General features: G+C 39.3%; 1 protein-coding gene across 1 annotated transcript; it reads left to right on the top strand.

The window, feature by feature from the left end:
• Positions 1-5,301: 5,301 nt before the first annotated feature.
• LOC143419025 (uncharacterized) lies at positions 5,302-7,969 on the top strand. The gene is made up of 4 exons (XM_076885065.1): positions 5,302-6,264; positions 6,575-6,742; positions 7,065-7,160; positions 7,637-7,969. The coding sequence occupies exons 1-4, from the start codon at positions 5,302-5,304 to the stop codon at positions 7,967-7,969; spliced, it is 1,560 nt and encodes a 519-aa protein (XP_076741180.1).
• Positions 7,970-13,998: the final 6,029 nt, after the last annotated feature.

The raw sequence follows: 13,998 nt of genomic DNA, 5'->3' as shown, positions 1-13,998 counted from the left end.
ATGTTAAATAGCGTGTTTCTTTTTGAAGAAAAAGAGCGAACATGTGTAGATGGAGTCCAGACGGTTCTCATATTTCCTCCTTTTTCTGAGGTCGTCATTTAGGAACGTGGTGGGTAGCCGAAAACGTAATATGTTGACGATTTGTCACCTAGCGTAAAATGTTACGCTTTGGGAGTGAGAACGTGTTGCTCTTGAACAGCGTCACAGGCAGCAAATAACACAAATGGAACTCCCTCATCCCAGCTCTTTTCAGGCTTTAGGCAGTATTTGCGTAGCATTGGTCTGATGCCACCGCTCTAATGCACCTTGCGATTCAGGATGATAAGCAGAGGACACGATATGTTTGACACCTAGAGTGCTAGCCACTTGTTTGAATAACCTAGACTGAAAGTTTGAGCCCTGGTCAGTCTGTTTGACCTTTGGCAGGCCAAACACTGAAAAGAATGTTGTCAACGCCTTAACAACTGATTTTGCTGTAACCTTATGTAATGGGACAGCCTCGGGGAAACGGATAGCTGCACACATGATCGTGAGAAGGTATTGCTTTCCTGATTTTGTTCTAGGTAGTGGACCCACACAATCTACTATGACATGGTCAAATGGCTGATCCACTACAGGAATGGGACACAACGGAGCTGGGGGTATGACCTGATTAGGTTTACCTGCAATCTGACATACATGGCAACTGTGGCAAAATTTAGAAACATCACGCTTTACACCAGGCCAAAAGAAATGCTTTAATAGTATCTGGTATGTTTTTGTGATGCCCAAGTGTCCTGACCACTGGCTTTCATGGGCAAGAGCCAGGATTTCCTGCCGGTACACAGAGGGCACAACAATCTGCTTGACTTTACTCCATGGAGAGACCACTGACGCAATAGAACATCATGTTCTACAGAATAGGCTTGTTGCTCTTTCTTGACTTGCTCAGTACCGTACGTTTGAAACAGCTCTGCAGTGTTTCATCAGCTAATTGAGCTGCTGACAGGTGGTCTCTAGTCAAGGGCAGCGAAGAGACCTTAGGAAATGGATCAGGCTCCTCAGGTTTCACTGAGTCTGGGAGTGACAGAACATTGTTTCTTTTAATGGGTACATCATTCTCCTCGGAAAATGAGGACATCAACACAGAATCAGAGAGGGCAACATCAATATCTTTACAAGCTTGTGCTCGAGTAATCGCACAGGCCGGATACAGCCCAGGGTGCATGGAAACATCAGAGGTTTTCTGATTCAGGGGGTTGTCTAAAACCTCCAGACGAGGGAGCACTAACCCTCCTGCAATATCATTGCCCAACAACATGGCCACACCCTCTATTGGCAAGGCCGGGCAAACGGCAACAGGGAAAAATCCTGTAACAAGTTTTGATTTTATAAAAACTCTGTGAACAGGTCTGGGAGAGTAACCCATTTCTATCCCCCGTAGAACAGAATTAAAACCACATTTAATTTCAGCAGAAAAAGGTAAAAAAAATAAATAAATTGTGTCAGATGTTTATGTCTGTGAAGGTTCTCAGTCATCCAGGTCATCGTAGTCAAAGGAGCTTGCAAAGAAAAGCGTCTGGACTTCTTTGAGTTACTTGAAGATGTTTCACCTCATCCGAGAAGCTTCTTCAGTTCTAAGGTCAAATGGTGGAGAGTCCCAGATATAAACCTAGTGGGAGTAACCCCCCACAGGGGGACAAAAGGACCCCCTGATGATCCTCTAATCACACAAGCCAAGGTGTGAAACTGGGTGTGGGTCCCAATCAGCCAGAGTTTTGGGTGAGTTAACATCAACATTGCAAGTGACCAATCAGAATGTTGTGACGTCATACTTTTGCGACTTCGGGAAAAACCGGCGTAAAACAAAAAACTGTACTTAACGTCAATACGTTAACAAGCTAACTGCGCTAACGCACTAGTTCCCACCAATTGAGCATTGCGTGGCACATCCGACATACTGTTTTACTTTTGTCCATGACGCGCTTACCAACAGGGTCATGCTTCACATGAAAACAAGATAGTTCCAAACGCCAGATCTGAATGAGGGTGGGGGAGGTTCAATTTCGGGTAGCATTGAGGCAGTTGCCATGTTGCAACGAGCTTAGCTTCTGTCTTGCTAGCTTGCACTGCGCTCAGTGGATCTGCACTCGACAGTGCAGCCTAGGCGGAGTAGTCGAATGCAGATCCACTGAGTGCTCAACACAGAAAGCATCGTCAGAAGAAAAGTTAATAAAATAAATAAATGTCTGTGAAGGTTCTTAGTCATCCAGGTCATCGTAGTCAAAGGAGCTTGCAAAGAAAGGAACTTAAAAAATGAATAAATAATTTTGTATTGTTCAATACATATGCGTACCAAACCGAAAGCACTGTATCGAACGGTTCAATATCGATACGAGTATTGTTGCACCCCTAGTATGTACCTCTGCATAAGTGACTTCCTGGGGGTCATGAAAGTCCATCTCCCTTCCAGAGCAAAGTTATTCAATACAAATGTTGAGACCCCCACCCAGGTATCCCTTGGGGAATTTCCACTCAACATTAACTTTTTGTCTTACTTTCACAGTTCAAGTGGTGGAGGGTCTCCTAAAAATCTACTCCTAAGTTTATGACACACTCAGTGTCTCTACAATAATTCTACATCCTATCTAACACATTTCTAAACTCTCAAATAAGCTAAACATTTCTTCAACTGCTTTCTTCCATTTCCACAATATCACTAATGTTATAAACATTCTGTCAAAGTAACTCTGAAAAACTAATTCATGCATTTACTTCTAGGCTGGACTACTGTAATTTATTATTATTAGGATGTCCTAAAAACTCCTCCAAAAGCCTTCAGTTAATCTAAAATGCTGCAGCAAGAGAACTGACAGGGACTAGAAAAAGAGGGCATATTTCTCCTGAATTTCTCCTCCAGAATTGAATTTAAAGTCTTGCCCCCTATGAAAGCCCGCTTCCGCCACTAAAAAACCAAAAAACAAAACATGTATCTATAACTCGAATTTTCGAGTTATTTTCTTGAAATTTCAACTCATTAACTCTAAATTTGGAGAAACATAACTCGAAATTTAGAGAAAGGCAACTCGAAATTTTGAATTACTTTTCTCAAAATTTAGAGTTAATAACTCGAAATTTCGAGTTAGCTCTGCCAATCAGTAATCTACATAAATGAGGTCACTTTCTTGTTACCCGGAAGCATATGGCGCAGAGTAACGGGCACTCAAAACCGGATCGCAAAAAATTGGCTCTTTCGCAAGTACGTTGGCTGATAGTAACGGCATGCGATTCAGCTTAATAACATGAGGAATTCACCATTTTTGAAGCCACGCTGAAAATACTCAGCAATCTGTGCATTCATGACTGGATGTAATACTGGTAGCTTAGCTGTAGCATTTGTAGCTGAGGGCTTTAGCTTCCAGGTAACAAGGAAATGACATCATTCACGTAGATTACTGATTGGCAGTGCTAACTTGAAATTTCGAGTTACTTTTCTCAAAATTTTGAGTTTATAAGTCGGAATTTCGAGTTAGTAAGTGGAAATTTCGAGAAAATAAGTCAAAACTTTGAGTTTTCCTTTTTTTTTGTGGCGTAAATGGGCTTTCATATGCTCCTCACATACAAGGTCTTGAATAATTTGGCCCTATCTTATCTTACTGTATCACCCCATTAGAGCACTTCGTTTTCAGATTTGGGCTTACTTGTGGTTCCTAGAGTACTTAAAAGTAGAATGGGAGGCAGATCCTTCAGCTTTCAGGCCAGTCTTCTGTGGAACCAGCTCCCAGGTTGACACCTTCTCCATTTTTAAGAATAGGCTTAAATCTTTCCCTTTTGATAAAGTATATTGATAGATTTGTAGCTTAAACCTATTCGCTGGAACGTTCAAGACAATTCAACTACACAGCAAAAAGCATTGAACAAGATGTGACCCTGTGAAGACTCCCCAAAGCTGGTGCCAGGAGTCTAACAGTCCATCTAAACAAAAGGCTCTTATACTTAACCAGATATAGAGTACACTGTAAACCCCAACAGTCCACCTGACTTATAAAGTTTGTGGATACAACAATTAAAATGCGTCACAAAGTTGAAACAACTTAAAACTTTTCTGTTCTCTTAACGATTCAAACAGTTATAATTGTACATGGCTTAGAAGTTAAGAGTAAATACTGCTTTTTTAATTATGATTTTTGAGTAAATGTTTTTTTTTTCGAGCTCCGCATTTGTGCGTCATGACATCATGACGTTTTCTCTCTAACCTGAACGACGTTGACAGAAAATTCTGTTCAATATGGCTGCCCTTCTCGAGCGACCGGAGAGCACATTTGGAGAAACTTGTAAGTAAAACGGAACCTTCGTTATGTTTATTTTTTCCGTAAAAAAGCAAGTATATTAATATGTTGCAGCCATTAACTTGTTTTTGAATGCGCCGTTGTGTTAAACAGCACAGACCCAGGTAGTGAATTGTTGTTCGCTGTTGTTCGCGCTCTTTTTCAAACCGATGATATCGTCAGTTTTACCGTTTTAACCGTTTAAAACAGTTTTAATAAGAATTGCACATAAAGAAAGTGTCTTAGTGATATTTTAACGACCCATTGCCAACGCAAGAAAGTTGGCGTTTTTACAACAGCAGCCTCATTGTTTGGCCGGGTTTTTTTCTTCTTCTCATTAGCATCATTCAAAAGTGACTTAGCTAGCAGTGGCAACTTCTATCTTAAGCAGCAGCCTGTAAAAGTAGTTTGTAAGTAGAAGTTCTGTGTAATATTACAAGTATCTCACTGATGTATTATGTACTATTGCATAACAATGTGTCTTTGCAAAGATTTATCCCGCAGTTTGGCTTGATTTTTTAAAATAACTGCAGTGTAAATTCATATGTATTCTGTGCTTTTGGTTTTTTTTTTCTTTTTTTTTTTTCCAACTTAACAGAATTTATATATGGTGAGACAATGTTGATTATATGGTAAAAACTTAAAACTAAAAGAGGGTTACTGTTTACCATGACTAAATGGAATGATGGTCTGTGACTTTGTAACATCTGAAATTCTTACCTATGTTTTGGACTGTTGGATGATCGGCCATAGAATTCAAGACTGCACTCAAAGTAAACAGCAGTAATTGTAAGGTTTTTTTTACCATGCTAAGTGTTTATTTTGTCATGAAATGTACAGTGTACTTTTGAAATTTTTGAAAGCTGTAATGATGGCTGAGTATATAATTATCACTGACCATAATAAGGTTAATGGTATGATGTACAGTGTTTTTATATATGAGACGATTCATTTTTTAAAAATCATCTCCATTCCTTGTTTTATTCATAGGATGATGGCAGTATCCCAAAAGTTCCTGCTGAGAGTTCACCTCACCACAGATGTTGTTGTGAAGGTTTCTCTAACTAAGTGGCCTGAGTCGGTGGAAGAACTAATCACCATACTCCGTGAGAAGCTCAACCCAAGGCTGGACTTTGAGTTTACCTTACAATACGAAGACCCCGACTTTGATGGGCAACTTACCTGCCTACTGGATATTCAAGAGTTGCTGGAGAAGGGCACACTAAAAGTAGTGAGATCTGAAAGTGATGTCAGTTCTTGTGCAAGTTCTGATACAGATATCCTTCCTCATGTGCCTTTAGCTCAGCGTCTGAAGTGTTGGCCTGACACTTTCCCAGTACCTACCTTTTCTTACGAAGTTGAACATCTCCTTGAGGAGGGAAATAGAGCCTTTGAGATGTCTGGAAAACATCTGAAGTTGACTCGAGCCCAAAAGCACAACATCTTGGAGACCATGGCTTCAGTGATGCACACCTTCAAAGCCTATCCGAGTGATGGAGATGTCGGTTTGGCAGCAGAAGCTCTTGTTACCACTCATCCATGTCTTAAAGAGCCTGGAAGTAGGAATGGAAGTTATGGTTGGAAGACCAGTTTAAAATTCAAGATGGGAAATTATCGCACCATGCTAGCCAGATCTGGATGTGTGGAGGTGTCTGTCAACGCTGGCAGGAGGAGTGTTAACAACCCTGAAGGAGAGCATCCCCACTCAAACATAAAAAGAGCCAGAAGAGCTGAGGTGAACTACCTCCCAAACTTTCCAAGAGGAGAAGATCAGGTCAGTTTGGAGGATATGAGAGTCCAGATAAAAAATGAGGTTGAGAAGACTGAGCCCAACAAAGTAATGATTGAAAAACTGATGCAGACTACCTTTGCACTTCGTCGCCATGAAATTGTTCAAGACAACCCAATGGTAAAGAACTTCTTAGAGAAATGGCCTGCTCTGCGATTTGACTCTCAGGTATCTGTGCTTTGATTTTTTTTTTCTTCTTCAGTTTAACATGAAACAATGCAAGTTCAGCAGATCTCTTCAGATTCAGATAATAAATAAATAACACATAAATAAATAATAGATAACAAACAAAAATATATTTCAGCTTTGTGATACACTTGTGCTTGTGGTTCGGGTCCAATTTAAAGAAAAAAAAATTCATAGGACATCTATAAAGCAAGGTTAGACAGAAGTTGGGCAATTCCTCTTTAATGATAAGATGTAAATTTGGTCAGTAATTTGGCTTGATGTTGGATGTTTTTGTCCTGTTTTATTTTAGATTTGTGCGGAGTTCCACCGAGTCACAAACATTAACCTGCGGAACCAGTTCTACGCTGAACTTGACAGACACACACCACGACTTATGGCTCTATACAGACAGAAGGCTGCACGGACTGGCAAGATATCAGAGGCTCTGCGAACCATCCTGAATCATTATGATCTTCAGGTGAATATTGATAATGATAAAATTAACACAAATTAAAAGTTTCACTGATAAAAACTCAATTTTTCCTTGCTTTGAACATCTGTGTTTTATACAGATTACAGCTCTGATCTGGTATGTTACTTTAAAATACTGTGTAGGATTTTTGTCAAATGAGTAAGATACAGACTCTTTGTCATAAGAGACAGAAAGGTTGTGTCTTAGAAGAAATGTCTCCAAAATTATGTAGAGTCACATGTCATGCAGTTTCATAAACATGTATTCTCCCCAAAAGGATGACACCTGAAAACTTTGTGTTCAATGAACTTTTATTTTCCCTTTTTAGGAGGCGCCTGATATCAACGTGAAACGCACTGCAGTGCTTCGTGCCCTTCCTGTATACCTGCGGGAGGAGGACCCAGAATTCTTTAAGACATGTAATGTAAGTGTATTTTTGCATCACTTAAATTCTGCCAGTGAGATAAAACACCATGGATTTTTTTAAATACAATTTAATACCCTAGGAGCTACCAAATTGTACAAGCAAAATACCCTCTCTTTAGAAAACCCTCACACACACACACAGGGTCAGGAGCAGGGCACAGGCGTATCACAGCACTTCGGCTACGCTGCAGGTGGCCCCAAAAACAAGGCTGAAGTCAAGATTTAGTTTCTTTTTGAGATAAAGTCATAAAATAAAAATTGACTTCTTTTTTTTTTTTTTTTAGAAAAATAACAAACATACTAATTATGTAATGCAAGAAGCTAACGCGTTAATGTACATTTTTCAAAAAAGTAGAGTACCCTAACCCGTTACAAAGTAACCCACTACACTGCTGAATTTTTTGCTAGATTACAGGTCTTGCTTGTCACATTCTCTCAAACCAACCTTACTTATTGATACTGTGTCTATTCCAGGCGGACACATTGGATGAGTCGACCCTCATTGACACTCCAGTTGCCCTTCTCACAGTGGTTACCGACGGCGCTTCCCAGACCAGTCCAGTCCATTTTACTTCCTCAAGCATGGCCATTGTGGTGGAAGGCGACTTGGTGATGCGTGATATTCCCAGATTTGCAGATGCATTTGCCTTATTGTTTGGCTTGATCTATGCTCTGCATTTAGACTACCCCAGGAAGCTCGTTCACACATTTACCTTTGTCCAAAAAATCTTCATGGGGCTTGTTGACGGCAAACCTCTGAAACCCTGCCTACATGCTCTTAAAAATGATTTGTTGCTGAGAGAGTAGTTCTGGAAGGAATATAAGGCAATGTTTGTTAGGACATGCACTCTGTTACTGAGCACTTCGTTTTAAGCACTTTATTTAAAGCACTTTAAGTTTACTACAGACTTTGGGTGGATTTAACTCCATCAGTTTACCTAACTTTGCTCTGGTTATTTGGAAGATAATCATCTTTATTTGTACCCATTTTATAAAATTGTTTTTCATTTCTTTTTCAAACAAAAGTGATTAGTATTTGACTTTTTATTTTGAATTTATGTATTTTGAGAAAGATGCAATTAGGACTGATGTTGTCCTTTGTGATTTTATAAAAAGATACATGTTCTACATTGAATTTATAATGCTCACTTTATGGTGCCAATGTCCATGTTAGTGGTTTTATAAAAACACTAAGTGATGTTTTTACATTTCCATAAAAAATGTTAAATAAACAAAATGTAAAGTAAATGAATTTCTCTAATTTTTTTTACTAGTCTACACTCAAACATTTAATAATAAATATCTTTTAATTAATAATCATATAATTTGCGTTTAGTTTGTAATATAATTGCATTGTGTTGGATCAAAATAGTAAACTACAAAAAACACAAAAATATTAAAATTAAAGTATATAGTTTTTAAGTAAAGCTCAATTAATAAAATAAAAATATAATTTAAAATTTTTAAGTTAACAATAAATACAAATTTTGAGTACCCCATACTTAGAAAAGATGAGTTTGTGTACTTAAAACTTTTGAGGTAATCAGTTTCCACAAATGTTTTAAGTTCAGTCAACTGATTCGGGTTTACAGTGTAGGTGTCCTCCTATACCATAAATCAGTAAGAGCAGATATAACCTCTCTCCTGACCTTAAGTTGTGTGTGCATGCCAGAACACCCTGGAATGCACACAAAGTCTTTGCAGACTATTAAGGATCAAACCTGTACCAACATGACATTGATTATAAAACTCTAAGCATATATGAGTAGATATTTCTAAGCATAAATGACAATCAACAATACAAATTCAACATATATAGTTAGGGCTGGATCAGGTGACCCTGAATCTTCCCTTAGTTACACTGCAATAAATATAGCTTCCTATGTAATTCTTTTTGTGCACTATAGTGCAAATTAATTTTTTTGCTTGTCTCTCTCATACTATACATACCACTGCTAAGTCCTGATGTCCCCTTAAAATGATGTCACATGTGTGAGGGTGTGGCTTTTCCTTTCTTTCTTCCATAAAATGCATAATAAGAAGCAGGGCCAGGAGTAATGGAAAAAGGCCCAGGGTCAGCTGAACCATGCCATCATCCTATCTGGACCAAAACCAACATGTAGGGATCTGGAATTTTTGATTTTGAATAAAAAATGTATAGGTAACATGCAGAAATGTATTAGAGTAAATTGAATTATCTTCTAAAGATAGTTCACTTAGAACTTTTACGCTATCTTAGATATCTGGAAAAATATTTAATATGTTAATTCTGGTGAATTGTGTTTGGATATCTGGATATCCCAAAAAATGAAAAGAAAAAGCATCCCTTGTGAAAGTCTGACCAATTCTAAAGAGAGTCCTCAAAAGGTTGCCCCAACCTACATAGGCCAACAATGATTTGTTTTGATGAACACATTGTTTTATTTACTGGCTGTTGTCCAGTTTGCCAGTTTCTGCCTGGGAAGCCAAATCAAACAGGATTAAAGGTGTTCATTCGTGGAAGTCCAGGTGGAAAGAACAGCTTCACTGAAGTCCAACAGATGGGAATAAGTGGAAATGCAGTCTGAGCGACACTTCCCAGAGGATCACTGGTTTACTTTGATATGTATTTTACCGTCATTCTTCTGGATGCTCTTCAAGAAGAGGTCTGCTTGGTACTAGGGACGGGTATCATTTAGGTTTTATTAGATACCCAACCAAACCAAACCAGTACTTTTGAAACAGTACCGGTGCCTAAACGGTGCTCAAACCGGTGCTTAAAGAATGGAGAACACAAACTTTGTCCAAAAACCTCTCATGTTTAGCTGTTTTTTTGTAAAAAGATAACAATGTTAGCCTTTTCTGCAGCTATAGGGGATATATGGTATCACTCTTGGCTGGACGCAGTGCTTAAACAATGGAAAAAACACAAACTTTGTCCAAAAACCTCTCATTGTTTAGCTGTTTTCCACTTTTTCTTTGGTCATTTTAGCCTTTTTGGCCAGGGGTGAAGGGAGCATCTGCCATCAAACAAGATGACAGCCGCATGTAACTACGATGGTGTTTGCTAGTTTACCTTACATGCATTAATGTAATAATGTGGTTAGTCTACTCAACGTAAATTACACACGAATAACATTAAGCTACTCACGCAGAAAAGAACGGTTGCTGCTGTCATCATCACCCGTCATCATTTCTGCTACACTGGCAGGGCTAGGGGCCAGGACTCTACTCTTCGGGTTCTTGGGGGAAGTGCTAACTTGGTGCATTTCTCGGCTTTTAAAAAAACGCTATGTGTCACCAGGTTCGTCGTCAGATTCAAGGTGTTACCTCCTTTGCACAGTATCCCAGTATCACCTTAAAGCACTTGTTGCAGGCTGCTGAGTTTGCATCTTTTGCTGTGAAGTACAGCCAGACTTTTGACTGCTTCGCCTTGGGCATCTGTAGCTCTGCTCTAAAAGAACGTACGTACCCTTGCAAAGGTAAAATGATTGGCTAGAATCCAAAGTGTATGACATCTCAGGAAAAAAAAAAGCACCGAAATGTGCACTGCTTTTTGGTCTGGTTACTACCGTTTATGTCAGAACCGGTGCCATTATGGCACCGGATACCAGTACCCATCCGTACTTGGTATTGGAACAATTTAAAAGATTTAAATCCCAAAAGAGTGCCACCTCAACGCTGACGTCATCCTGAGAACAAAAGGGCCATCAGAAATGATTGTATAGAGACCTGATGAAATAGCAGTTGCCAAATGGATTGACAACAAGCCTCTTGTCATGACACTGCTCATGGAATTTAGCCCCAAGATATCTATGCCAGATGGTCAAAAGAAGAATAGAGGCAAATCCAAGTCCCAAGACCTGCAATGGTTGCAGAATATAATATCAACATAGGAGGGGTTGACCTATGTGATCACATACTTAGCTTCTTCTCAGAATATCTTGCCGGACCAAGAAGTGGACTGTTCGCACCATACTACAATCGCATTGATTTGGCCTTTATCAATTCCCTGCTTCAGTACTGACAAGACTACGAGGTCTTGAAACGAGCTGAGAAGATCCCCTCCAAGTACCTGGAGTTCAAGCTCGTCTTGTCCGAGGAACTGATGAACAAGGGGCAAACATGTGAAACAGGTCTGACTGATTCAGGTGATGAAGAGTTCTCTCCAGAAATAAAGAAAAGGAAGCTTCAACCAGACAAGAGATTAAGAAAATATGGTTCAGTCCACTTGACTGAAATGGTTAACAATCCAGGGACCTCCATGTGTAGAAGGCCTGGGCGCAACAGTAAAACATATGTGAGATATGCGAAATGCCAAATGTTTCTTGTGTCTCCAAGAAAACACAGTGCTTCCTCAGGTATCATAAATGATTGGATTTTTGTGAAATAGGAAGCCCAGTGTAATCAGTTGTTCCTAGAGCAGTGGCCTACAGCTAGCGAAATGTCAGTGACTTCTAAGTTGATCTACTTTTTTATGATGCGTTTATGTAATTATGTTAAACATGCTTTGATATCTGTAGCTCAGGTGGTACAGCAGGTTACCGAATAATTGAAAGGTTGGTGGTTTGATTCCTGTCTTTTCCAGTCTGCATGCCAAATATTCCTGGGCAATATACTAACCCCAAGTTCCTCTCCCATGCATCCTTCCGAGTATGAATGTGTGTGAATGGTAGATAGAAGCACTTACATAGAACATAGAAAAAAGTCCATGTGTGAATGAGGCAAGTTGTGTAAAGTGCTTTGAGTGCTCAGAGTAGAAAGGCACTATACATAAGAACCAGTATATTTACCATATCCGGCTTACAAAGATTTTAATTTTCATAATCAGCTCTTGAATTTGGTTTGTTTCACATTTGCAGTCAATGAACTCCTAATGTCCACTGAAGTGCACGTGTTAAAAAATTAAAATAAGTTAAAAACAAAATCATTTTTGCAGTATGCTTTTTTAACACTTAATTTATTTATTTGAAAAAAAGAAAAATCTAAACACTTGATGGTTTTGCCGTAATGCACTGTTTTTCTTCTTCCGTCACCTTTTTCACTCACAGTGTTTATACATCACTCTGCATTTAATTATCTCTGGCTCTCTTTCACAGCATGTCTTTGTCCTGTCTTCCTCCACTCACCCCAGCCGCCCCTCCCTGAGCGTGGTTGATCTGATATCCTCGTGTTGGTGTTGTTCCCAGATCATCATACTAAATGTTGTTCCAGGATCAACATTGCAAGTGACCAATCAGAATGTTGTGACGTCATACTTTTGCGACTTCGGGAAAAACCGGCGTGAAACAAAAAACTGTACTTAAGCTGCGTGAAACCGCCTCTGTCCGCCGATCAACGGACTCTGACCCTAACCCTAACCCTAACCGTAACCCTTTAATAAACAGTAAGCAGAATTGATATTGTCCTTGCAACATTGGAATTTCATAAATGCACGAATGGCTTGGCGCGCAAAGGAATAACGTCACAACAATGTGATTGGTCACTTGCAATGTTGAACCTGGAACAACATTTTCATGATGGTCTGGGAACAACACCAACACGAGGATATCAGATCATCCCCCTGAGCGTAGTTCTGCCAGAGGTTTCTTCCTCTGAAAAGGGAATTTGCTCACAGGTCATCATATGATTGTTGAGGTTTTCTCTGTATTCTTTGCAGTATTGTAGGGCTTTTACGTTACAATATAAAGTGCCTTGAGAAAATTGTTATTGTCATTTGGCGCTAGAGAGATAAAACAGAGATAATAGAAAACTGAAGGGCTTGGACAAAGCTCAAATAAAGCCAGTCTGTTTTTCTGACTGTTTACCAAAACTTGGAAGAACATTGATTTTCTTCTGTGGTAACAATGGCAACAATGTCAGCTGCAAATTAGAGATAGAAGTGATTTATTTGGTACAACAATTAGTTTAAGCCAGTTAGGGGTTGTCACCAATTAGTTTATCTTGCTTTGACAAGAAATAAGTGCACTCATTAAAGCTGTTTCGAGAAGCTGTCTGCTAATAATTACTTAGGCCACTATGCCAGCATTACTACTTATGTATATGGGTGATTTGACTTTTAGTGGTACATGGACTGGATTATTCTTATTCTGGTGTGATTTTAGCTTTTCAGGAATATGGTTGAATCTTACCCAATACTGTCTTCTTGTTGAACAGCGTTTCCTTCTTGCTGAATAGTTTCCCTCCTTTTAGGGAGATATGCATCATTATGATGTGTGGTTATTGTATTTTATCAACTCTCCCATTCTCTTACTCACACTCATATTTCTTGTTTCTTGCTAGAAGGTTTATGATGATTGGCAGAGGTGTGGACTCGAGTCACATGACTTGGACTCGAGTCAGACTCGAGTCATTAATTTTATGACTTTAGACTTGACTTGAAAAAATGTTCTAAGACTTGTGACTTGACTTGGACTTTTACACCAATGACCTGGGACTTGAATTGGACTTGAACCGGTTTACTTGAAAAGACTTGATATTTCACCCCAAATATAAAATTTAACATGCATATTATATAGAAATTGAAAATGTGACGTCATTCAGGGGTAAAACTGCAAAGGATTCTGGGAACTCGTGGCAAGAGGTACTAGCGCACGCAGGCTTTCAATTGAAATCAGTCACATAGCGATAAAAAGTAATACAAAAATGTCAAGAAGCTGTTGTATTATTAACTGCAATAGCCGGTCGCATGACAGCCACGGGAAGCCGACGGGTAAAGAGATCGGTTGTTATCGGATTACGTCGTTGAAGAGAAATTGTTCGAGCCAGTAACAAAGAGGCGACTGGATTGCAGCCATTCAAAGACCAAATATAACGTCCCAGAACACTCCAGCTCACAGGTTAGTCTGCTCCAAGCA

This window comes from Maylandia zebra, linkage group LG6 (genome assembly GCF_041146795.1).
Source record: "Maylandia zebra isolate NMK-2024a linkage group LG6, Mzebra_GT3a, whole genome shotgun sequence".
Taxonomy (NCBI): domain Eukaryota; kingdom Metazoa; phylum Chordata; class Actinopteri; order Cichliformes; family Cichlidae; genus Maylandia; species Maylandia zebra.
This window is presented reverse-complemented; position numbering and strand designations above follow the sequence as displayed.